We start from the raw sequence: 26,359 nt of genomic DNA, 5'->3' as shown, positions 1-26,359 counted from the left end.
GTAATTTGAAACAAGAGTGATATGAAACAAAATACCCAGTAGAATTTATCCTTGTTTCCTTTAAACTCATTCATTTACTTACTTATCCAATTATTTGGAAAATATTTGCTGAAAGTCTAAAAGTTTCCAGGCACTGTGGATAAATGAATATGAACCTGTGCACTCAAGTAACTTCTAGTCTAGAGGAAAGCATTAATAAGCAATCTGGTGCTTCAAATACTTGACCAGAGATTCTAAACATGCACGTGCTAGAGAAACACTTAAGAAGCCAAATAAGCATTGTTCAGTAAAAGCAACAGAAACCTGGACAATCAGTACTGATTATTTGCCTTCCAAGTTTAAAAAATTGTGTTGAAACCTTCTTCTTTTCTTAAAAAAATTTTTTTTAATGTTTACTTTTGAGAGAGAGACAGAGCATGAGCAGGGGAGGGGCAGAGAGAGAGGGAGACACAGAATCCCAAGGAGGCTCCAGGCTCTGAACTGTCAGCACAGATAGCTGTCAGACACGGGGCTTGAGCCCATGGACTGCAAGATCATGACCTGAGCTGAAGTTGGACACTTAACTGACTGTGACACCAGGCACCCTGAAACCTTTTTCTACCACTTGGACCTGGCTGTGCTGTTGTATGTTTTGACTATGTAACTAGTGCTTTATGAGAGCAGGGTCCATGTTTGAATCATTTTGTGTTCCTTTCTGCACAGAGGATACACAAGGTAAGCATTTAAATAAGTGTCTATTAGTGGTCATCAATACTTGCTTAGGCCACCAGGATGCCATTTAATGGAGTGAAACAATGATTTAAGGAGGAGTATGCCATTTTACTAGTAATCTAAGAAGTACCAAGGGAAAGCTAAGTACCAAAAGAATTTGGGTTGTTTATTATGAAACAAATTAAGGGCTAACTGACAAATTCACTATTTGATTCCAAATGAAATCTGGAAGATTCTTGACCTGCTTGAGTTTTTTGACTTGTAGGTTAGTGTCCATATTTACTGAAAATTGAATGTGCTTATCCTTTTGAATAGCTACAGTGAGATAGTTCCACCAATCAAAAGTTACTGTCACAGCTGCAGCTATCTTGGCAAGAAGCCGAGATTTCATAGGAGATAGTGCCTAGCATGGAGGTGACATTCGCACCTATGACTTTTCCTACATTCCAAGCTAAATAAGAATCTTTCTGACAATGAAACAGGCCAAAAGACAAGGCTGGACATTCTTCACGGAACTTCAGACATCTGTAGTTCATTGCCAAGGGACCACACACACACACTAGCATCCAGCAGCTTCCATAAAATAGCAGCGGACAAAAGGTAGCTAGTTATAAGCCTAATTAACTAGTGGCCAACATATGTAAAACAAAAACACTTGGTATACCTTTTTAAGCATGTCACTCATCTACCAGAGGCAAGAAAGGAGAAAGAAACGAGAGGAAGACTTCATTAACAGAAATCATCTATTTTTAAAAACTTACTTTTATCAAGACAATGTAAACTAGTTACTGAAGGAGTTTCAGAAGTTGCTACTGATTCTTAAGAAAATTCCATGAGTAAATCCCTTTAAAAAGTCATATGGAACGGTTCCTTGTGGGATGATGGAGGGAAGACCCCAGTCTCCTAATCCTGGAAGTTGCTAGCAAGTGGAAAAATAATTCCAGGTTGTGGTCTCTATTAGCTTCAGGTGAGAGCTTCTTTTTCTCGAACAATCTGCTGGGGAAATCACCGAGTAGTGTTTTCTGCCACTGTGTGTTTAGGGCATTAGGGGGCTTCAGTCCACATGCCTTCCTTATCAAACAGCAGCAAAGAACCTGTCATTTCTTAAGCTCTCATTTCAGAGGCATAAGAAAAATGCTCCGCACAGCCACAGCGGGGCAGTGAAATGCCACCAAAGGCAGAAGCAGAGAGCCTCATTACCTGGCTGTAGGCAGGGAAGGTTGCAGGACTCAGGGAGGGGGCCGTGTCTCAGAGCCCAGTCCCTCGATAGGAGGGAGGTCAGTGCCCGGAAGGGTGCCAGGTGCTAAGAAGCCTCTGGTTTTCAGCCTCTTAAAGTCACAGTCACAGACTGTTTTCCCAGGTTTTGGAATCTCACCTCCAGATGGGGTGCTTTTTTCTCTGGTAAGAATACAGAGAAATAGCAAAATCATCTTTTGTCTGGGAGCATTTTTCCGTGTAAACATGCTTGTTGGTTTTCTCTTGAGTTTACACATAAAGAAAGCCATTCAGAATATGTGTTTCACTTCCTAGAAATATTTTGAAATGCATATATTCTGGCACGTTTTCTAGAGAACATATTTGTCACAGCTTTAGTGACAGAGGCTAACATTGTAAGATCAATTTGAATTTCAGTAGATTTATTTTTCCAGTAATCCTTGCAAAGGGGAATGGTAATGGTATGTTTCTCGGTGAACCAAACTGTAGTGCTGAAAAAGAAACAGAGGAATGTGCTCCTTTCCCCCCATCCTCCATCTGAGTCTTAATTGCAATGGATAAACTAAACAATCAGCGTGAGAATCCGTGCAGGTTAGTTTAGGAGGTAATACGCTGGGCTTACACAGGAACCTCAGCTCTGTGGAATTTTTATCTGCTTTTCTAGGCTGCTGTATTCCCAGTGCCTGAAAAATGCTCATCACATAGACAGTAAATATTTGTTGAATATATAGGATTTCAAGTCAGACAGACATTTGATTGTTAAATGTATTTCCTGCCTGGGTGAGGCTGGAGGGTTGAGCCTCACTTTCCTCGCCTCAATCGGAGACCCACCATATACCATAGCAGTGAGGATTAAGAAAGAACATATGTCAAATATCTGACACGGGGCTGAGGACACAGTAAGAACTTCGTACATGATAGTGGTGGTGGTGGTTATTGTATTATGGTATTAAGAGGTCATGATCAGTAACTTTCTCCCCAGACCAATGAGGACAGAGCACCTCAGTGCCGCAGAAACGAGTTATATTAAGAGTCTCCCAGCTATGAGGGTTGGGAAACAGTTGCTAACAGATGGAAGTTCTGGAAACTCTTGGTTCTAGAGCCATCCAGAATTAGAGGTCTTGTGCATGTATTTATTTGTTTCTGTTCGAAGGCACTGATATGAGGTGACCCCTGAAGGTCTCTAAGCCTATGGTCCTATAAATCGATTCAACACACAGGACAAGCAGGGACGTGAGGTTAGACGTGGAATTGTATTTTGGCATGCTTGCCGATAAATGTCAAGATAAAAGAGTAGTCTGCTTTTTTTTCGTCCTTTAAGAAAATTCATCTACTCCTGGAGCATGTGTTACATTTGTCTTACTTTGCCTGAAAGTTTAAGTTATTGATCAACCTAATGATCAGCTCAGTGGAAGTACAAATCCACAATCTCTCCTTCATTTTGTCCAGACTGAGAGAGTAGTGAATGGACTCCTTGGCAAGGAGACCTCTGCTTGGGCAATGGCATCCGTGTTTATAAAAGCATAGCAAGCATTTCTCGTGTCTCATCATCAGACATGCAATGCTAAAGTGAAGCAGAGTTACCTTTTCTCGAACCGACTCCCCAGGAACCAGCTGAGGCTCCGTGGTGATGAACAAGGTGAGGTAGGAGCCTTCACTCAGGCTTCGCACAGAGTCAAAACCCCGCTCAATAATCATGCTCCGTTCCTTACTGTAGCCCAGAAGAACGGGGGGAATGTCTATTTTAAATGTCCCATCAATCTGCGAAGAACATATGACTTGGTAAACACCTTGCACATACCAGTACTCAGGTTGATGTTAACAGTTAGTTACCTGGGTTCCAATCCTGGATTACACTCCACATGGTCCAGCTTGTGCATTTATAGAGACAATAATAGTACCCATTTGTTTGTAGGGTAGTGATATGTGCTGAATGAGTAGATGTAAAATACTAAGAAAAATGCCTGGTGTATGCTCAGTGCTCAGTAAGCATTGGCCAGAAGCCATTCCTTTTTTCTGGAATGCCCTGGCTTTAAACCCCCCTTTCAGAGTATTAACTATATTTTCTAGGCTCAGACCAGAGGTTATCTCCTTTGTGAATTATTTTGTTATCACTAGCAGCCTCACATCCAGTTTGTTTCTTCTGCTATTACCATGACACATTCTGCCAGACGTTATAGTTGTATGCACAACTATCACTTTGTTCTGGATATCAGATTTCCCTCCGTGAATCAGATTATATTTCACCCAGGTTTCTATCCCCCTTCCCCATCATATAGCAGTGCTCTGTATACACAGCAGGTGCCCCAGACATGTGGGCTTGATGCATTACAAGCCACTTATGTAAAATGACCTGGCTTCTGCAGAGGGCCCCAAAGCAGGACTTTTCCTTCTTGCTTAGCCAGAACAACAATAAGTTTATTAAAGACTGTCCAGTGCTACCCAACTATTCAGAGCTGGAAGTTGAAATTTACCGACTTAACAGAGAATCCAGGTTTCATTTCAGTCTTTGGTGGCGTTTATGTCTCAGAAGAAATAAAGAAAGAAGTTCAACTTTCAGTGACTATGCCCTCCAGTGAGGAATGAAGTGAGCTGTTGTTTATTTTCCTCCTTCCATCGGTGCTTTGCCCTGACGCCTGCACCCAGGCAGGTGAGAGTGTACGGGGAGAAGGGTACAAAAGCAATGCTGTACAAAGTGCAGCTGAAAGAATGGAGCACATCTGATGACCCAGAAAGGAACGGGCACGGTCTCCAAAGAATTGGTGTTAGGATTTAAGACAGGGCTTCTCAACCTGGGCGCAGGTGATATTTGGGGCCTGATTGTCTGTGGTGGGGGCTGTCCTGTGCATTGTGGGGGGTGTGCAGCATCCCTGGCCTCCACAGACAAGATGACCATAGGTCCCCCACTAGCTGTGACAACCAGTAATGTCTCCAGAGACTGCCAGTGTTCCCTGCAGGTACACGTAAGGGCACGAGCTTTGGAGTCAGAGAAAACTTTTAAATGACAAATGTAATAACATCACTCTCAAAAGTAATAAGGAAATGTATAAACCAAAACGTCGAATGGTTCTCTCGTTGTACCAATCTCATTCCCCAGGGATAAGCAATGTGAGCATTGTGGGAAGTTGGTAATAGTTGAATCCTGTAAGCTTTGGGATTGGAGGTGACTTCACCTCACTAACCTTGTTTCATTATCTGTAAAATGGGGACAGTAAAGCCTACTGGGTTGTTGTGAGGTTAAATGAGGTGACGTACACACTAGCAGGTAATGGCATGTAATATGTGATAAGTATAGTTATTCCTACTAGTAATAGTGACTCAGGATTCTACTTGTTATGCGTAGCTCCAAACCAGGACCTACGAATAGGGAAGCACATAGATTATGGCCCAGTTCAAGGAAGAAATCTGTAACAGAGAGCTATGGCCAAGGGATCAAGTTGCCTCATGAAGTAGAGAGTTCCCTGTTTCTAGAGGCACTCAAGCATAGTATGGATATTACCAGAATACAGTAAAGGAGATTCATTTATCAAGAAGGGATTTGGAGCAGTTACCTCTGAGTACCCCTGCAGATGTGAAATTCAACATTGCCCAATAACATGGCACTTTTGTTTACAAACTGATGTGCTGTTAATTTTTTTTTCTTTTTTTCATTTAAAATCTGTTCAAAGAGGGACACGTAAATGTTTTGGCCAGCACATCACTGAAGCGTCACCTGTAGACTGTCCCTTTGTCTAGGGTGAGAACTGCAATTCCAATTATCCTGGAGATTCCAACCCATCCAAGCCCCAGGCTTGCCGGGGACCATGTGGCCACTTGCTCTGTGGTCACCACGTGTGGAATTAAGCCGTTCCCTCTGTAGCTGTCTGAGATTAGCTACAGTCTTGCGGCTCAAATCCTCCTGTTGCCATGGATTTAATACCAGGATATTAAAGCCATTTCAGAATCTTTCACTGTCCCAGATTGGAGCTACTAAATCATTCAAGAGTTGTTAACCTAATGGGTCCCCTTAAGCAAAATCATTAGACTCTGAAGAAGAGTGACTTAGCTGAACAAGTCTCTGCTAAGCATTTTTCATGTTTGAAATAGCGAGGATTCTAGAAACATTAATAGAATGCACTTGATTCAATGGGCTGTCACTGTTCCCCGACGGTTCCCTTCAAGTTAGTTTCTGACATCCATCCACGCCACTTTTGTCATTTTGACAAGTTTCCACTTTGTCCCACCTTCTGCATCAATTCTGTGTAAGTGATAGAAAGATTCTCAGATTGGAACAGCCCTGCATTAACGACTACCTCCAAGGGAGATCGATGTTTAATAAGCCACGCAAATATGACCGAAGATCAATGGCTTTTTATCTTTCCGACAGTGACTTGCACATGGGCTCCCTCATTGTGGAGGGCACAGACCTGCAAAGAAAGTTGTAATAGGAAAAATGGACACAGCCATTCCCTATTCCCAGGGAATTCTGACTCTAGGTGCTTACCTTGGCTTGGAAATATATTGTGCTAAATGGAATTTTCACGCATCCCAACCAGTGTCTCTCAATACGGGTGTGGATTCCACTTCCTCTTTCACGGTCATCCTGAAGGAAGGTGGGAAGCAGTAATTGTTTGAGAACTTCAGCCTCGCATTTAATTAATGGGGTCACAGGAAGGTAGTGGGGGTTTGGCTAAAACTCCGTGAACTAGGTTAGACAGCCCTAAGTCACATTCTGCTTCAGTCACTTAATCGTTTTGTGACCCTAATGATGTCACTTAGCCCCTTTGAACCTCAGTTTCCCCATCACTAATTTTTTTTTAGGTAGGCTTCACCCCCAGCACAGAGCCCACGGTGGGGCTTGAACTCAAGACCCTGAGATCAAGACCTGAGCTGAGATTAAGAGTCGAACACTTAACTGACTGAGCCACCCAGTCGCCCCAGTAAATTGGAGATTTAACAGTCCACTTCACAAAGTTATTCTAGTATTAAGACCCTGTATGCACGGCACCTAGTGCAGTTTCTGAATGGAGCAGACACTTATTTGAAAAGAAAAAAGCTGAGTGGGAGGGGGGTGATGGGCATGGAGGAGGGCACTTGTGGGGATGAGCACTGGGTGTTATAAAAAACAAAAGAAAAAAGCTAATTCCCCTCTTCCCTTCTCCCTTTCCCATTTATACATATCAAGTTTCAAACATTTCAAACACCACAGAGATGGGAAATGTGTTAGCGACTTGCAGTGAGTGGAGGGCATGAAAATGAACGCAGACGTCTTCCTCAGCGCTGTGAACTCACCTCAAGGACGTCACAGAGCACCTCATCAAAAATGTTAATGAACACGTCGTCTTTCACTGACTGCAAACTGGTGGTGCTGTAGTCTCCGTTGGGAGCCCTGCAAATGGGCACATGTGACCAGTGACTATGAACACAGGCAAAATGGAAGCAACGAGCACTCAAATGTCACAATTTGAAAAATGCCCAAATATGAGCATAGATATGAGGATCAAAAGCAGTGCTTTCATCTCAAATATGTATCTTTATACTGGGATGCGATAACATAATCCCTATACTCAAGTGGAAAGGGCACTAGGCTAGAGGCCCCGTGCAGAGAGAGAAACTCGCTGTCTGCTGGCTTGTCCTGTGGAGTCTCTTGTCATCCCCTCCAACCTGTGTGGGGAGCTCTTTGGGGAGCCAGCTGGCCATGGCTGGGGTGGCTCAGGGGAAAGGCTACATTCAAAGTCGCCTGCTGGCCAATGTGCCAGAATGCAGATTTCCTAAGCAACTGGGATCTAGAAGATGCCTCTCCAGCAGACCATTCCCCAGTCACAAACCTCTTAGAGTCATATGGCTGGTGGAGTGGCCCCTGCCTCGCACTCACTTTCCCCGCAGATAACTAAAGCAGTGCAGGGGTGAGGTTCATCTCCTGTACTATGGCTGCTCTGAGTCCAGCCAGGCCTGGCCCAAGCAGGCTGCTCTGTGGTACAACTCAAAACTGGGCTATGGCACGTATGTCAAGCATTTGCCTTTATGTTTTCTCATTCTTTATGCTTTCTCATTCTTTATGCTTGTTCTATGTACAACAGTGGTATGTGTCCCTCTCTTCTGACTGAACTAGTTCTAATCCTTGCTCTGTCTCTAAGGTACTATGTGGCCTTAAGCAAGTCATCTCCCATCTTTGGGTTTTAATTTCTTTTTTAAAAATTTTAAAAACGTTTTATTTATTTCTGAGAGAGAGAGACAATGTGAGCAGGGGAGGATCAGAGAGAGAGGGAGACACAGAATCTGACAGCTCCAGGCTCTGAGCTGTCAACACAGAGACTGAAGCGTGGCTCGAACCCACAAACTGTGAGATCATGACCTGAGCTGAAGTTGGACTCTTAACCGACTGACTGAGTCACCCCTTAATTTCTTTTCTATAAAGGTAGAATGGTAATTTCTAAGGATGCTTCAAGATCTGAAATAATGAGTCTTAAATATCCAAAATCATTTAATCAAAGTTTTAAATCCCTCTGTGTTATTTCTGCGGAGGAAGAAAGCATAATTATGGAAAATAGGGAGCTACAGACTAGGGAGTTTATTTGAAGCTTCCAGAGTCAGGGAGACGAGGAACAAAAGAAAAGTAGTGTAGGGGCCATGAGGTCAAGGGAATGGGAAGCTTAGGGCTCAAAGAAGCCAGAGCCTGGAGAGGCATGGGCGTGTCCCAACAATGAACCTGAGTTTCAAAAGTTGGACATTTTCCCATTTTGCTCTTGTCCATTGTGGTACAAGAGGAGCAGAATAGGACTTGGTGTCAGGCTCTTGGATCTTGAGCCGGCTCACTAGCTACAGAACCTTTCACTGTGGCCATTTCCCCCCGGGGCTCCATTTTATTCACATCTCCTTCAAAATACCCTACTGCTCCCTAAAGAAGAAAATATGCTTACCTAAATGGAAGTTCAAGTTCTTCATTCCAGCTGGGGTTTGGTCCTTCAGCCGTAGTCGTGTGGCAGATGGTTCGTTGAAAAGAAACTTCTACAAAAGGACGCACTAAAACCTTAAAAACAAGAGCAGATCGTGAGTGTCCATAACAGTTAGTGGAGTATTTTGTTCTTAACAGAGGCAGAATATGTTTACCAAATAGTGTGTTTCCAAAGAAAATGAAGCAGAAAAGAGACGATAAGGTTTGTAGGCAATTCTTAAGGGGCAAGATTCTAAGCGGACACCCAGCATTGAGGTATTTCACCTGGCCCAGGGGGTAGTCAGCACTGCGGGTTGGGCTGTGTGTGGTTGGGGAGGCAGCATGCTTTTCTCTGAAAGTCCTTGAAGATCTTGATGGCTGCTGGAATTTGCTAGGTGGGAAAATGTATGACAGAAATTAATGACAAGAAAGGTCTAATGAGATACTCAGCAAGGTGGGTTCTCCAAAGATGTATGGCCCTGGTAACAGATATTTTCTTTAAGTTTGTTGACACCTCAGAAAGCTTTTAGGCCCATCCCAACTTCCACCCCTAGGTCTGCATGTCTGGTTGGAACAGAGAAAAGGGTCCTCTCCACCCACTCCTCTCCCAGGGTGGGGGGGCCCTAGTGAGCCACCCCTTGATGGGAAAGAGATTCTCAGAGATTCCTAGCTGGAGTTAGGAGCTATGGGTCTTGCCCTCTTTCCCTCTGGGGATTCTTTAAAAAAAGAAATGAAGGTCATCTCCAGAGAATATCTCCCAGACAGCTCTCCCCTCATCCTAATGCCCCCCACCCCCTGCATATTTGTACTGAAGTTTACGTAGTTTACCGAATATTTCACATTCATTACCAGGCAAAGTATAAATTGTCTCTTTCTACTGAACCGTCTTACCTTTTCCCAGATAAGGATTTCAGACAAACCATGAGACAATAAGAGTGGAATATTTAACACAACAGCTGCCAGAGAAGCACTTTTTCTTTTTGGAATACCATCGATTACAGTGTTACGAAAACATCTGTGAAGTGCCTACTGTATTTTAGGCCCTGGGTTAGACCCTCAGGCTGCAAACACAAATCAGACACATTTCAGCTCCACCTAAAATGGCCAGTAGACACTTAAAGAAAGAATCAAAATTCAGTGGGAGACACATTAGACCATAGGGATGGGCATGGGCCATAAGAGTACAGAGAGGTGGATGAAAAATTTTAAAAATCTGTTTGGTTGGATGCAAAGGTAGAGGGTTAAGATTCAGGCAGGCTTAATGTAAGAGTTGATATCTGAGCTGTCTGGATGAACCTACGCAGAAATGTAGAACATGGATCAACTAACCTTCCTTGTAATTTGAATGAAATGGTTCAACACTTAAAAATATTCTATAGAGGGGCGCCTGGGTGGCTCGGTCAGTTGAGCATCCTGATTTGGCTCAGGTCACGATCTCATGGTTTATGAGTTCAAACCCTGTGTCAAGCTCTGTGCTGCTCCTCCCTTGCTCTCTCTCTCTCTGAGATAAATAAATAAACTTAAAAAGTTAAAAAAATACATTCTTTAGAGACCAAAATGAGAGCAACACCTATACGTTATTTTAAAAAAACAGCTTCAAGGTGAAGGGGTTGGGGTGTGGCTATTCAGAGATTCAACAGCTTAAATGGGCATTTCCTAGTAATCAAATGCTGGGAATAGTTGGTGATGATCAGATGTTCCGTGATGGGTGGAAGAGTTAATAAAAATAATAGGGCAACAGAATGGATGGGGGATCAGTTTTAAGGGAAGACTCTAGAAAGGAAAGAAAATGCCAAAAGCCAGAACGGTGTTCTGTGGATCAGACCATACTTGATGACCCTGGACAAGCCACCCAGACATTTTCCCTTTCTTAAAATGGAGATAGTCATCATAGTGAGAAGTAAGTGAAATAATATACATGAAAGAGGCTTAGGTTCCAGGTGTCTGGAACCTGATGACTGGGCAAGAAAGCACAGCCTCCTTCATTACACTGGCAAGAGCACCGGCAGATGGAAGTTTTCATTCTTGCTCTTTCTTACTCTATGAGACCACTGCTCTAACCCCCGAGCTACAGAGCCATTCTTTCTCTCTTTAATTCTTGCTCATCTCTGTTCTCTAAGAAATTCAGGCTCACCTTGCTATGGTTGAGGGGTCCCCCTCCACCCCACTGTAGTGCAATACAGCAGCCATCCCTCATTTCTCAGAGCAGATTACAGGGAAGTCATATTTTTATGCTCATAGTGTGTATGCTCAGAACCTAGGACATTCACCTTTTGGGTCTCTCCTCTGCTCACACCTCCTTCTCTGAGAACTGTTCCACCACCTTCAGGGCTGGGCCTGGGGGACCCTGCCTTTCTGGTTATATGTGATTAGGTCATGGATCAACACCTGACCCAAGTTAGAACCCTCAGATTCTCTCCTAAGAAGCTGATGCTTGGTGGACGGTACCCTGCCTGAATGGATGACTTCCTTCACAAGGAGAAGAATAAAACAAACCCACAGACGGAAGCAAGCAAGAGAGATCACAGAGCCTCAGAAGAGCCACCCCAATCTTTACAGTCTACCGTGTAGTTCAGCTGTTCCTCTTAACCTTGAGTTCTTTGAGATACAATAAATCCCCTCTTAGCCTAAATTGATTGAGATGGTCTATTACTCGCAACTGATAGGGCTTTGACTTCTGTAAGACCTTCCCCCATCCCTGGACAGAACAGCAACTGTGTTAAAAGTGGGAGTGGACGTGTTATAAAAGAGGTGAACCACTTGGCTGGGACCCTGTTCTCTCCATCCCAGGGCTGTCTGGATGGCTCTTACCTTGCTATTGGCTTTCTCACGGGGATGTCATAAGCCCGGATAATGTTCACCAGCACCTTGATGTCTCCATCGGACAAGTTTTGTGCCGTCACCTTCTTCCGGCCTTTTCTCCTTGGCCTCAGGGGTCGCTTTTGTTCTGCCAGCTTGAAAAGGCTTAGCCCCAAAATGCTAATGATTACAGAATAGGATTAGGACTCTATGCAAAAGAAAGATCTGGAAAGTTGTGAGACAGCTTCCCAAATTCTCCCCCAAGGTCCCTCAAAGCCTCCCTGAAAAACTCTTTGTCTGATTAAGGAGGGTGGAAATTGCCAAGAAATTCTCCCGAGAATTAGGGAGAGCCTCTGGCCTGGATTATTAAGATTGATTTCAGCTGCTACCGATCAGAGGACGAAAAGTGTGCTTGGGCCCCTCCTGCTTCCCGCCGTGTGCTCTGCCTTGCCCACCCAGGGTCCGTCAAATGGGCAGGTACTTTTCTGCTCTTCCCGCCCCAGGGGCCCAGCCACATGGCTGGCCTGGAAGGGGAGCTCCCCCTCCTGAGCCCCAAGGCATGTTCCCAGGGGTCTCCTGGCTCCACTCTTTGACCTTGGGCAAATTACTTCACCCCTTTAAGTCTCTGTTTCATCATCTGTAAAATGGGGATGATCATCCCTACCTTCTGGGGGGTTTATGCAAAGCACCTGGCACTGGTCTAGCACTTGGTGGATGCCCTAAAACGGTGGTTGCTGGGAAGATGACCATGACGTGAGGGCAGTGGAAGAGGAGGGGCAGGAAGGTCCCTCTTATCCCTTCCCTCTCACTGAGGTGAAATCCCATCAACACTTCCAGAAGTATGGAAGCACTGTTGGTGAAGCACATGGTGGGAGAAAGGGCCATGAAGCAGATAATTCAATGCCGGCCCAGAGCCTGAACAGGAGCACAGATGTGACCTTGTATCCGCAAGCTGATGCTACTGTGCCCGGTGCCAGGGGACAAGGCCAGCTGCACAGAGCCAGCCTCAGGTGGCCCTGCTCTCCCTTCTTTTCCTCCCGGAGAGCATGGAGCCTGCTTGACGGGCAGCCTCTTTCTAAGGGGCACATGCCAGCTGTGTGTGTGGGGGGGAGTTCCCCAGGGGATCCCACTTATTCCCCAGGGTCTTCTGTCTCACAGAGCAACTGCCATTTACCAGCACCTTCTACGGCTCAAGTGGAGCTCGAGGTGCTGTACCCAGAATATTTCTAATCCTGACAAGTAGAACATTTACCCCATTTCTCATATGAAGAAACTGGAGGCTCTGGGAGGTGACAAGTGACAGGTGTCTGGGAGGTGACAAGATTTGCTGAAGGCTCCCAAGTAGGAGAGAGCTGGGGTTCCAACTCCGGTCCCTCTGACTAAACAGCCAGCTTCTTCCTCTTTTAAAAATACTTACATATATTTATCTTTAACAAGATAAATATATGTAAAAACAAGAGCCGACCCATCACATGTTAACATAATGTAAAGGTTTGAAAAATACCTATCTTTCCCCCACTAAGAAAAGAGTGTGAGGAGAGTGATATTGCAAGTCTCTTTTTCTGTGTGTGACTTATTCTCCACATTTTAGTGTTTTCAATTTATTTTTCCTGAGATGTAATTGACATAGAACGACTACATTTCAGGCATAGAGCACTTTGGTTTGATACGTTTACCTACTAGAATATGATTGCCACGGTGGTGTCAGCCAATACCACTAGAACGTCACATAATTATCATTTCTTTTTTGTGGGGGGCACAATTACGATCTAGGCACATAATAACTTTGAAGATTATGATGCAGTACTGACTATATTCCCCCTGCTGTGCCTGGAATCTCCAGAACTTTTTAATCTACTAGCTGCAAGTTTGTAAGCCTTAAACATCTCCTGATTCTCCCAACCCCTAGCCACTGGTAACCACCATTCTACTCTGTTTTTAGGAGTTTGGCTTTTTAGATTCCACACAGCAGTGAGATCATACAGTCTTTGTCTTTGTCTGTCTGATTTATCTCACTTAGCATAATGCCCCCAAGATTCATCTTCTCGCCAATGAAGCCCATCTTATTAATCACTCTGCCAGGACACCCACCTAACCCATATTTGGGGATCTCAGAGGGACACCTTTACCTGGGGGGCCCTAACATGGCACATCCCTTCCCTTTGTCAAAACTTCTCCCCTCCCCCAGAGGTGACTCTGCTCAGGACGCTGGACTGCCCTCCCAGATGTCAGCATGGGAACATCATGGGGGCTGGGACCATTAAATACAGAAACATCTTAGATTAACGCTGAGAACAAACCAAAATTAAAAGAAGAAAGAACATACCCTGAGCCTTCAGAACTTAATGCAGAAAGTAAAGCAGAAAAAGAAAAAAGAAAGAAATGAAATGGAAAAACAGCATGAAATATCATCATCTATTCTAAAGTGTAAATTTCATGGCTGAAACAATACAGTCAGTGACTGCCCTCGGCCTGGAATGAAGAGGGAGGGTTTGCACGAATTTGTGTGGGTACCACCGCCCTCCCTTCTGTAGATGGATGGAGGCCAAGTCATAGAAAGGGGGCTTCCCCGGATAGACATTTGTCTCCTTCCCGACCTGGTGGTGGAGAGGGAGTGCATGCATAGGAAATCACCTTTCTGGGAGACCAAGCGATTTAATCACAGAAAGGGTCAGGAAGTGAATGGAGTACACAAGACCACCAAAATAGCGAGTTATTTTTCATCTTTTATGCTTCCACATTGAGTTGAGAAAATTTAAGGATAACTCCAAGTAATAGGGAAATCAATCAAATGCAGTCAGTTCTCAACTTCTATGTAAATCTCCATTTTCTCTGCTGCCCCTAACCCCCTCACCAAACAAACAGCAGCTCTGCCTCCCCTCAGCCCCCCACTTGGGGCCGCAGTGCTAGTGCCTGGCCACCCCGTTTGTCTAGTGTGCGGGTGTGAGGGGCAGTCTGGCAGGGGGAGGTGGAGGCAAAGCCATCAGACTAGTCTGATTGCAGCGAGGAACTGGCAAAGGCTGTGAGGTGGACTTGGGCGCAGTGGGAGGTGAGACGGTGTCTACCGGGAGGGGTGGAGAGCATCTCACATGACTTGTTCAACAAAACCCTCTCGACTAAGGTAACCATTAGGCGTCCATCACGTTTTAGCGGTTCCCAGCACTCCTGGAGGCCAAGTGCATACCATACAAGGATAAGAATTCTCTATTGACACGAAAATTTTAATATAAGACAATAAAAATCATTTTTATAAGAAACGAAAGATTTGTTTGCTTTTACCTGATATTGGGAACTTCTTCTTCGACTACCAAGTCCGAAAGAAGAAAATGGTGTTTTGCAATTAGGAAACGATTTATCACCGATTCTCTAACCTGAGGACAGACATGTGTTTTGTTTAAAATATTCCTGTCACACAGACTTCACAGCTCACTCCCTAAACCCCTTGGAGTGTTCACCTGATGTCACCTCAGTCATCCCAGCAAACTTGCACTTTTCTTCCCCTCTAAGTCACCCCACTTTGCTCATTAGTGTAAGCTCCCTAAGGCAGAGGGGTTTCTGTTTTGTTCACTGCTATATTCTTGGGACCTGGGAAATTTCCTGGTGGATGACAGTGAAGTTTTGCAGAATGAATGAACAATTGCATACACATTTCAGATTCTGGAGTTCTTTCTCTATTCAGGTTGATTTCCTTTTTTTATTTTACCTTTTTTTTTTTTTTTTAGAGAAAGAGTGCAAGTGGGGGGAGGGGCAGAGGAGGGGAGAGAGAGAGAAAGAGGGAGAATACCAAGCAAGCCCCACACTCAGCATGGAGCCAGACGTGGGGCTTGATCCCAGGGTCCTGGGATCATGACCTGAGCTGAAATCAGGAGTAGGATGCTTAACTGACTAAGCCACCCAGGCACCCTTAGACTGGTTTACTTTTTAATTATTCTTTATTTTTTTAAAGTTTATTTATTTTGAGAGAAAGAGAGAGCAAGTGGGAGAGGGGCAGAGAGAAAGGGAGAGAGAGAATCCCAAGCAGGCTCTGAGCTGTCAGCACAGAGCCTGATGCAGGGCTCGAACCCACAAATCATGAGATCATGACCTGAAACAATATCAAGGTTATATGCTCAACCGACTGAGCCACCCAGGTGCCCCTCTAATTTTTCTTTAAATAAAGGGCCTCATAAATGTCACAAATTGTGTTTTTATAAGGTGTTTTTTATCTGCAGGGAAAAATGTACTGTAGTATTTCCTACAAGTTACATTTACTAAAGGAAGGAAGCGCAAAAGGATGTTTCAAGATTTTAGTGCATTAGGGCAGTTAGTATGCGGTTCATAAAACTTTTTCATTACAAAGGTGATATGATGCAGACATTCAAATATGAGGAAAACCATGACTTAGAACCTGTGTCCCCTGTACTCATACCCCATGTAAATAACCATGGATAATAAACTGAGATAAATACTAGTGTTTCACGTGTTCAAGAGATGAAGACGGCTGTTGATTTCTTATCTGTATTATGAGCAAATAAGTGACAGTTAAGTATCCTATAGATAACTTAGAAGAATAAAGACCCCCCCCCCACCCCCAGTCTTAGGGTACTGGCTATTTTCCCCTTGTGAGGACTCTGTAAAATGATTTTCCTTACCTGTTGGAGGTACTTGGCTACTATAGCCCGATGGGTATCTATGTGGTCCTTGGTTTCAATTACATTTCTGTCTCGCAAGCGTTTCTCATAGTCCTGAGATCAAAAAGGAATAATTTTATGATTTTAAAGTACTAGTACCCGCCCATGCCCTTCTTTGGAGGAGAGAATTTATCCCATGTGGTTTAAGTAATAAATTACGGTTCTAAAGGTTTCTTCCACCTTCCTCTTCATTTTTGGTTTCAAAATTGATCTTTGATGCAGTGTGTGGGTTTTGGAATCGGCTGGTTGAGCCGCCTTCTAAGTAGAAGATAATTCTGTAGAACAGTTACAACTCAGGATGTTCATGCAGGGAGACACAGGGGCACAGAGGTAACAGAGAGACTCCAGTTGCTCAGCTCACCCAAGCAACTTAGCCAAAGTCTCTGCTTACATTTTTGTCTTTTCTGTTTTAAGCAGAGCAAAGGCAAAAATAGTAAATAGCCTCTGGCTGCGGCTGCCTTGGGTCACCACCTGGAGGGGAGTTGTGGGTGGGTTAGCTTTGTCTTAGGCTGCTAGGCTTCGCTTTCTCTTTCTATCAATAAAATTTCCCCTGGGGCCCGGGGGAGCTGCCGTGTTGTTTTGGTCCTTCTCTGGCCACAGCTCAATAGCCCAGCGTCGCTCCTAACCCAACCTGGGCAACAAACCAGCTTTTCCCAAGATTTCCAGCTTGGCACAAGAAGACACATCTCTGCTGGCTGAAGCCACCAGATGTGAACTTGGATGTTGCCGGTGACCATGCAGCCCTCAACAGGACCAAGGGAAGCCCAGGACGGAACAGAGTCTTGGGGGGCGTTCAGGTTCTGGATCCAGGTGTCCTTGGGGCACACGTGAACTCCTGCCATTCACGCCCCTTTAGATATTTAATCCTATTTTGGCATTTCATCGTCCAGTAAACCCCCCTTGGTGCCCAAGGTAGCTTAAGTTGGCTTTATATCACTTACCATCACGAGTCCCAACTAATACAAAGAAGAATCAAGTAACCAAAAATATTCTCCAGTCATTTCTATAGTTTCTGCATAAAAAATCATACTAGTCTCAATTTCTAATGACTCCCCACTTACCTCAACAAATACTAACTTGCCCGTCTGGCTTTCACTGGCCTGCCCTGCCTACACTGGCCTGTTACCTGCAGCTCCTCAAAGGCTCCCCACCTCCCGAAGCCCTCCTCCTCTAAGCTTATGCCCAGGATGCCCCGCCCTGCCTCTGTCCAGCTCTGCCAACCTGAGACCCCAGCGGCTCCCCACCCCCCTGAGACCCCAGCGGCTCCCCACCCCCACACCTGCAGTGTTTACCAGCTTCCTAAATACTTAATGGATTAAAATGGCATTGAATTACTGACAGTTATAATGTGGCAGGATAACTTCCCATATTAACACACAAAGATACTTTTCAACCTTACGATTCTAATTTCTCTTAGTTTATGTGTCATTATATTGGGCAAAGAGACTACTTGAACATTAAGTTTAAGAAAAATAATGGAAAAGTTATGTGAAGCACTATAAACGAGAGCTCAAGATCACTACAGAGAACACGACAGAAAGAAAACACGCTCATTATAGTATATACCAAATGGTACAGACATATTTTATTACTGTATTAACTCCTCCATGGCAATTTCTTACCTGGAATACTTTTTCCATAATTTCTCGGTCATATGCTGGAATTTGCTTATAATTTCGGAATTCTGGCACCTCTTGGCTTCTAAGACAAAGAAGCCGGAATCGTTTGGATCTGTTTAATTCCTCGTCTGAAACAAAGTTAAATTCTTGCTGCAGCTGTTCTAGTCGAAAGAAATCAGGGACATAAGATTCACCGCTAGTAGCAACCTAGAAAACAGAAGAGTCACAACTTCAGATGGCTGGCAGATCGCCCCTGAAGAAACCTGGCATCGAGCTTTTGGTTTGGGAATGGAAGCTTAACAGTCTTAGACTGGGAAACTTGACACATCCCGTGTTTAAGGACAACATATGTTAAAATACAATAGTAATGAGGCAGGTGCTATTATATTCATGTCCTAGCCATAAAAAGTATTGCAAATAATTTTTCAAAAAAAAAATCATAAAGTTCATTTTTTGGGTATGCATGCTACCCTCATATGTGTTATGCAAATATACAGACTGAATAAATGAGAGATTTATATCAGTATATTATTAGGAATATACTACAGGAAATAAGGTTGCTTTTATACACAGTGTTATAAAATCTAATATATGAATTTATATATATTTTAATATAAAATACATTTTAAATATAACTTAATATAACTTTAAACTTAAATATAAACTATAAACCTAAATATAACTTAATATGGCTTTAAAATATATTTAACAAAATGTAATTTTTAAAGTTTTTTATAGTTTATTTTTGAGACAGAGGCAGAGCATGAGTCGGGAGGGGCAGAGAGAGAGCTGAGACACAGGATCCGAAACAGGCTCCAGGCTCTGAGCTGTCAGCACAGAGCCTGATGCGGGGCTCGAACCCACGAACCGTGAGATCGTGACCTAAGCCGAAGTCGGACGCTTAACTGACTGAGTCACCCAGGTTCCCCTGTAGTTTTTAAAATATATTTATGCACATATGTGGATAAAGGCCCCAGAGTCGGGTGATTAGCTTCACTGGCTCCAAGGCCATGTTTTTCTGTCTCCAAACAGCACCGCATGGCCTTGGTCACTGAGTAAAGAGAGCCAGAGCCAGATCTGGATGCCAGTCCCCGATGCCCCATACACTGGCTCAGAAAGGACAGTCTCAGGGTACAGCTGGGAGGCTGCCCAGGTGTCTGTTTGCTGGGTGTTTTGCCAATGGCAACCTCCTCCTCACAGATGGAAAGCCAGGGAGGAGAGATTTGCTGGGGCTTTGTAGTGGGGAAGGTGATCCTGCTGTGAAAATCCATAAAAAGAGGTCCTAGGGCTCCTGGGTGGCTCAGTGGGTCGAGAAGCCAACTTTGGCTCAGGTCATGATCTTTCAGTTTCTGAGATCGAGCCCCGCATCGAGCTCACTGCTATCAGTGTGGAGCCTGGAGCCTGCTTCAGGTCCTTTGTTCCCCTCCCCCCGCACCCCTGCCCACCTGCCCCTCCCTGACTTGCACTCTCTCTCAAAAATAAGTAAAAACTAAAAAAAGATTAAAACAAAAAAGAGACAGGTCCCGAAGGCCATCCCTGTGTTTTGTCCTTCTATGCGAAGACAAATAGTTAAAAAGAAAAAAACCCAAAGGTGCCACTGGTACTATTTTGCTGCTGATTTAAACACAGTCATCGGAACGTGATTTGAAACCTCTTTATGGAACAGACTACACTCTAGGTAATGTGGCCTGTTCTTCCTAATATTTCTCTTAGTCACACTCAGAAGTATCATTGAGTTGGAAGGAAAACTTATAAAGGCAAAAGTCAGAGTAAACGCAAGCTTGCTTTGAAACTTACCTTGGAAAGTCTAGGACAGAAATGAAAATGTCATCCGGGTTACAGTTACCCTGTTGATGAACTCACACTAGTGAACGTGATTACAGAATGTGCCGCGTTGGTCACTTTCTGGATCATCTCCTTGTTTATGATGTTTTTGTGGGAATTATGAACTTGGGAGTAAAAACGATTGTATTTGCCACCAAGAAAAATCATTTACTGACTAATGTTCCATTTTATTTATAAGTTTACTGAAGAAAGAATATTGAATGTTACCATAGACACAAGCAATTTATCTCACACATACTTAAATGAATTCTAAATGATAATCTAATTAATCATCAAACAGGAAAACAAACAAACAAAACCACCACTTCTTAAAAGGCCCCACCAGGTGTGGTGAACTTGGATCCGCGTCCTTGCCAGCCGTGTGACCTTGAGCAGGTGACTCTGAGCGTCTGTACGCAGGTTCCTCTCCATAGGAGGGGCCAAATCAGGTCTTTCTTTAGCATTTTACAGAGGTTAGACATAAGAGGGAGAGCAACATCATAACAACAGCTAATATTTATTGCACACCGATTGTGGGCCCGGCTAACTGTTGAGATGAAGCATTGCACGTCCTCATGGCCACACTGTGAGGAGGTCACAGTGCTTAGAAGCATGAGCGTCTGCCCTGATCACACAGCCAGGCAGGGGCAAAGCTGGGCTTTAAGCCTGTCTTTCACCCCAGCACTCGTGTTCTTAAACACGGTCACACTGGACAACACAGTGTGAAAGAAAATGTGTGTAAAACGCTGAGCCATTTCTATCATTAGCACACCAAGTGGGGGAAATGGAGTGTGTGCACAGATCTGCCACATTACCGAGATTAGCTGCATCAAAGGGGCGTTGTTGGGGTCATTCGGGTCGAGCTTGGACTCTGCTGCCCACTTGGCCAACTTTTTCAGGTCTGTCAGTCCCGATGTGCCAATGGATGAGATGGCATCTGCTCTCTTCAAAGCACTGGAAAAAAAGTTAATGCCATGAGATGGACTTTTTCACAGAGCAGTTTGCCTCAGGCCTGTAAGATCCCAGGGACAGCACTGCCTAAGGAGGCTGTTATGTCTAAGGGGGAAACTGATCATAAGGAAGGAGTTTTGCATTTTTCTTTACTCAATGACTGCTATTAAATATGTTTTCAGGGAGGTCTGGGTGGCTCAGTCAGTTAAGCATATGATTCTTGATTCCGCTCAGGTCATGATCTCATGACTTGTGAGTTCAAGCTCCACACTGGGCTCTGTGCTGACAGCGTGGAGCCTGCTTTGGATTTTTTCTCTCCCTCCCTCTCTTCCCCTCCCCTGCTCACTTTGTCTCTGTTTCAAAAAATAAATAAACATGAAAAAAATAAATATGCTTTAGAGATAATAGAGAAGAATTAATGGTAGAAGAAAGTACTTGCAAAACATACATCTGATAAGGAATTAATTTTTAAAATATACATGGAACTCATAATTCAATAGCAATGAAACAAATAATCTAATTAAACATGGGCAGAGGGCCACAATAGATGTTTCTCCAAAGAAGATATACAGATGGTCAATAGACACATGAAAAGATGCTCCACGTCCCTCGTCATCGGGGAAATACAAATCAAAACCACAATGAGATATCACCTCACACTTGTCAGAATGGTTAAAATAAAAAACACAAGAAATACTAAGTGTTGGCAAGCATGTGGAGGAAAGGGAACCCTTGTGCACTGTTCATGGGATTGCAAATTGGTGCAAACACTGGAAAACAGTCTGGAGGCTCCTCAAGAAATTAAGAGTAGGACTGCCATATCATTCAGTAATTCCACTTCTGAGTATATATCTGAATCACTGTCCTGAAGAGCTATCTGCACCCCCATGTTTATTACAGCACGATTTATAATAGCCAAGACATGGAAATGACTGAAGTGTCCATCAATGGGTGAGTGGATAAAGAAAACATGGTATGTTAACCATAACAAAGAAGGGATCCTGCCATTTGCAACAACATGGATGGAGCTTGAGGGCATTATGCTGGGAGAAATAAGTCAGAGCAAGGCAAATAATGTGGGATCTCACTTATATGTGGAGTCTAAAAAAAACCTGTAGAAACAGAGAACAGATTGGCCGTTGCCAGAGGTGGGGTGGGTGAAGGTGGTCAAAAGGTCCAAAGTTCCCATTATACGATAAATACGTTCCGGAAATCTAACACACAGTATGGTGACTACAGTTAGCAGTACTTCACTGTATATTTAAAAATTGCTAGGGCGCCTGGGTGGCTCAGTCGGTTAAGCATCCGGCTTTGGCTCAGGTCATGATCTCACGACTCGTGGGTTTGAGCCCCACATCGGGCTCTGTGCTGACAGCTCAGAGCCTGGAGCCTGTTTCGGATCCTGTGTTTCCCTCTCTCTCCGACCCTCCCCTGCTCATGTTCTCTCTCTCTCTTTCTCTCTCTCTCTCATAAATAAATAAAACATTAAAAAAAATAATTGCTAAGAGCAGATCTTAAAAGTTCTCATGGCAAGGAAGACAAAATTTGTAACTATGTGTGGTGAAGGATATAAAGTAGACTTACTGTGATTGTTTCACAATATATCTATTTATCAAATCATTACACTGTACACCTTAAACTCATACCATGTGTCAGTTATATCTCCATAAAACTAAAAAAAACCCAAAAAACCCCCAAAAAACAGAAGTATCCCTACAACTGTGCCCAGGGTGAATTAGTGTCCCTAGTCGCTGGATCCAGGCCAGCGAAAAGGAGCCTCCGTATTTGGTGCAGGATGCCCTGACAGCCTTGCTTCCCATACAACTGGGGACCCCATGTACCCGAAGGTAAAATACAAGAAGAAATGATGAACACACAACGGATTTAAGCACCATCGTGGGACACAACATAATTCTCAGGAAGCCAGCGTGGTCAGCACCCCTGAGTCAGGGCTGTGTTAAGGGCACTGTGTTTCTCACACTGTGTTTTACCTCCTCTTCTGAAGAGTGGGAGTGTTCGTCCCCGGTGTGAAAGAGAGTGGAGGGATGACAGCTGATGCTCGAAGGGGTCCACTGGACTCAGGGCTGCCAACCTCCTGACTGAGAAGGTGCTGAGCAGATGTTCCTTGTTCTCACCACAGGGACGTCCGAATTGGGATGGAGAAGGCAGAAAGGGAACATAGCCAGGTCTGCTCTATTTCCCCACATGTTGAAAACGACTGTGACTTAGAAAGTATCTTCTTGATGATTAAGATAGGTCCTTTTATTTATTATTATTATTTTTTAATGTTTATTATTTTTGAGAGAGAGAGAGAACACAAGCAGGTGAGGGGCAGAGAGAGAGGGGGACAGAAGAGCTGAAGGTAGGCTCCGCCCTGAGAGCAGAGAGTCCCATGCCTGGCTCGAACTCACAAATCTCGAGATCATGACCTGAGCTTAAGCCAGATGCTTAACCAGCTGAGCCACCCAGGTGCCCCAAGTCCTTTTATTTTATGGTGGAGGCAACAGAGGCCCAGAATGGTTAAAGAGAAACTCAAGACCCATCTGTTGAGGCAGGACAGAAGTCAGACTTGAACCCAGGCCACCTAGCTCCCATAGTCCAGGCTGCGTGGACTATGACACCAACCACTAGGAGGTGGGCCCTGTCTAGGGATGAATAGTGAGGCATAGAGTGCCTTTCTTCTATTCTGGGTAGGAACCTAAGGATCTAGCAATCGAGGGAGAGAACTAACAACAGAGACCTTTGTATAACCAGAAGGTTCTATAACAATCATCACTCACATTGAGGGCCACATATATATAATCATAGGCTCTGCATTTCCCCCGTCTATAAAATGGAGAAAAGAATACTTCACAGAGTTACCGGAGAAATTAAACAGGGCAAAATGTTTTTTGCTGCTTCTGGCACCGCTAAACACCTAATATTTATTAGGCGATTAATATTTTAATATTTACCTCAAGAACAATAAAACACTGTGAAATTACTGGCACATGAGAATAAAGGGAAAGCATGTGATATTGCAAGCTTCCCTCCCCCTCCACTGGATATCATTAATGCAAACACTGACATTACTCATCAATTTATTATAGACACACAATACCTTCTAAATCCAATGTTCTGCTGTGACAGTGGAGGAATCAAAGGGATCCCGTTTTCCCCAATGGCCCACGCCACACTGTTGGCCACTTTCCCTGAGGTCATTAGAATCAGTTGATTGCTCCCGTCAGCTTCAAATGAGAAGGGTATTCCTAGGGACACACCAGATTACACAGACACTGTTTAGAAAAAGGGAGCGAGCCCAGTCCTGGTGAGAAAGCAGACGGTAGATGAATGGGGTGGAGATGGGGTGGATATGGCAGGGATGGGCTGGCGGGACGGAGGGCATAATTCAAAGGAGCACTGAAATTCTGCAGGCAGAAGAATCAGCCGCTCGGTTCTTTCTCTGACAGCAGAGTGTAGAGGTTAGAACGAATGAGGCACTTTGGAGTGGGACCCTCTGTGTGCACATTCTGGTCCAGCCACTTGACAGCTGTGTGACCACAAACAGATGACTTGACGTCTCTGAGCCTTAGTTTCATTATACATAAAATAGGGATGCTAAGAATACCTCCTAAAAAAGATTGCTATGAAGACATCCATTCATTCACTTATTCAATAGATACTTATTCAAGCCTCTGCTTCGCTCCAGGCACCATTCTAGGCTCTGCAGATGGCAGTAAAGACACAAACCAGATGAGAATCCCTGTTCTCAAGGGGTTTCTATTCCAGCAGAGGAGACAGGCAATAAATAAGAGAAATAAGAGGAATGTGTACGGTAGGTTAGGGAGTGAGAAGTGAGAAGAGAAACCACAAATTAGGGAGTGTATACAGAAAATGTGTGTTTGGGGGGTGGGGAAGGGCTGAACTTTTAGATGGGGTGGTAGGGGAGGCTCTACGAGAGGGGACTTTGGGATAAAGGCCTGAAGAAAGTAAGGAAGTAAGACATTTATTGGGAAAGAGCATTTTTGGCAGAAGGAACAAGTCAAGTGCCCTAGGGAGGGAGTGAACCGAATAAGGAGGCTTGTGTTAGGTGCGGTCTTACATGCAGGGCACTTAGGGCTTGGAAGACAGTGACCGTATAACAAACGTTAGCTATTCCTAAGCTACTGTGGCCACAGTAAGCCTCACTTACTGATTTGGCTTCTACCCATTGGAAATTAATGATAAAAAGCCTCAGGGCAGTTTGTTTAATCAATTAAAGGAAGAAAAGATTTTCAAGCACTAAAAAAGTGACTTCGGGGCGCCTGGGTGGCTGTCAGCTGAGCATCCGACTTCGGCTCAGGTCATGATCTAACAGTTTGTGGGTTCGAGCCCCACATTGGGCTCTGTGTTGACAGCTCAGAGCCTGGAGCCTGCTTCGGATTCTGTCTCCCTTTCTCTCTGCTCCTCTCCCACTTATGCATGCGTGTGCGTTCTCTCTCTCTCTCTCTCTCTCTCTCTCAAAAATAAATAAATAAACATTAAAAAAAGTGACTTCATACCATGGAGTTCCAGTTAATATTATTAGCACAAAATAATACCACTATGACACTGCAATAGCATCTTTGTGTTTTTTCAGAGATCTTCCCTCTATATTGAACAACCACTTAAGTCTTCAAAGTAACCCTAAAAGACTTTAAAGGAGGTATCCTTAGATTCATTTTATGAATGAAGAAGATATTTAAAGAGATTACATAATTATTAGGGTCACAGAGCTTATCTGTGTGAGAATGGGAACTAAAGTCTAGGTCTCCAGACTTTTATTTATTTATTTTTAATTTTTTTAATGTTTATTTATTTTTGAGAGTGAGACAGAGAGCAGAGCATGAGCTGGGAAAGGGCAGAGAGAGAGGGAGACACAGAATCTGAAGCAGGCTCCAGGCTCTGAGCTGTCAGCACAGAGCCGGACGCCTGGCTTGAACTCACAAACCATGAGATTATGACCTAAGCCAAAGTCAGATGCTTAACTGACGGAGCCACCCAGGTGCCCCTAGGTCTCCAGATGTTTAGGTTGGTGACTGCATTTGAGCCCCAAAGAATTCTTGCAGATAATGCGTGCTCATAATAAAATATCACCAGACACAGAAAGAAACAAGCCACCATGAATAAAAGGCAATAGAATCAGACCAAGAAGCAGATAGGTACTGAAACGATCAGATACAGAATGTTAAAAAAATATTTGTAATATGTTTTTTAAAATAAATGAAGTGATGAATGAATAAAAACAATGAAATGATTGAGAGTCTGAGGAAAGGAAAAACATCAGAATCGACCAGATTGGAAAAAAACTAAATAGAATTTCTGGAGGTGAAAAACACAGTAAGTAAAATTAACAAGTCAGTGATGAGTTTCAATGAAGTCACAGCCAAAGAGTGAATTCGTGACTTAGAAGACAGATTTAAAGAAGTGTCACAGACTACAGTAGTGAAAGAAAAAGATAGCAAGAGCATTATATAGGTTAAGAAACATGTGGACAGAGTGAGAAGGTCCATCATATACCTAATTATAATTATAGGGGATAAGAGAGAATATTAACCAATAATATCCCTATTACAACTATTTAAGTTTTTAAAAACTTCAGCCTTATAAATTAATACCATGATATACATCTTATATGCACAAAACTTTGTCCTCATTTC

At 43.8% G+C, this 26,359-nt stretch overlaps 1 protein-coding gene across 4 annotated transcripts in view; it reads right to left on the bottom strand.

Annotated features, from left to right (window-relative positions):
- The window catches only part of CC2D2A (coiled-coil and C2 domain containing 2A), a 132,993-nt gene that overhangs the window by 24,734 nt on the left and 81,900 nt on the right, over positions 1-26,359 (bottom strand). For 3 of the 4 annotated variants that reach the window (XM_039241550.1, XM_039241554.1, XM_039241553.1), the window contains 11 exons: positions 23,803-23,950; positions 20,567-20,705; positions 17,931-18,134; positions 16,270-16,362; positions 14,918-15,009; positions 11,651-11,818; positions 9,125-9,230; positions 8,826-8,935; positions 7,198-7,294; positions 6,410-6,508; positions 3,511-3,687 (listed from right to left, as the gene is read on the bottom strand). In XM_039241550.1, coding sequence (XP_039097481.1) covers positions 3,511-3,687; positions 6,410-6,508; positions 7,198-7,294; positions 8,826-8,935; positions 9,125-9,230; positions 11,651-11,818; positions 14,918-15,009; positions 16,270-16,362; positions 17,931-18,134; positions 20,567-20,705; positions 23,803-23,950 — 1,433 coding nt within the window. The remainder of the gene's footprint in view (positions 1-3,510; positions 3,688-6,409; positions 6,509-7,197; positions 7,295-8,825; positions 8,936-9,124; positions 9,231-11,650; positions 11,819-14,917; positions 15,010-16,269; positions 16,363-17,930; positions 18,135-20,566; positions 20,706-23,802; positions 23,951-26,359) is intronic. The other variant, XM_039241551.1, reaches the window with a different exon arrangement.

This window comes from Hyaena hyaena, unplaced genomic scaffold (genome assembly GCF_003009895.1).
Source record: "Hyaena hyaena isolate Hyena2069 unplaced genomic scaffold, ASM300989v1 scaffold_195, whole genome shotgun sequence".
NCBI lineage: Eukaryota > Metazoa > Chordata > Mammalia > Carnivora > Hyaenidae > Hyaena > Hyaena hyaena.
The sequence above is the reverse complement of the archived record's forward strand: the minus strand, read 5'-3'. Positions and strand labels throughout refer to the sequence as shown.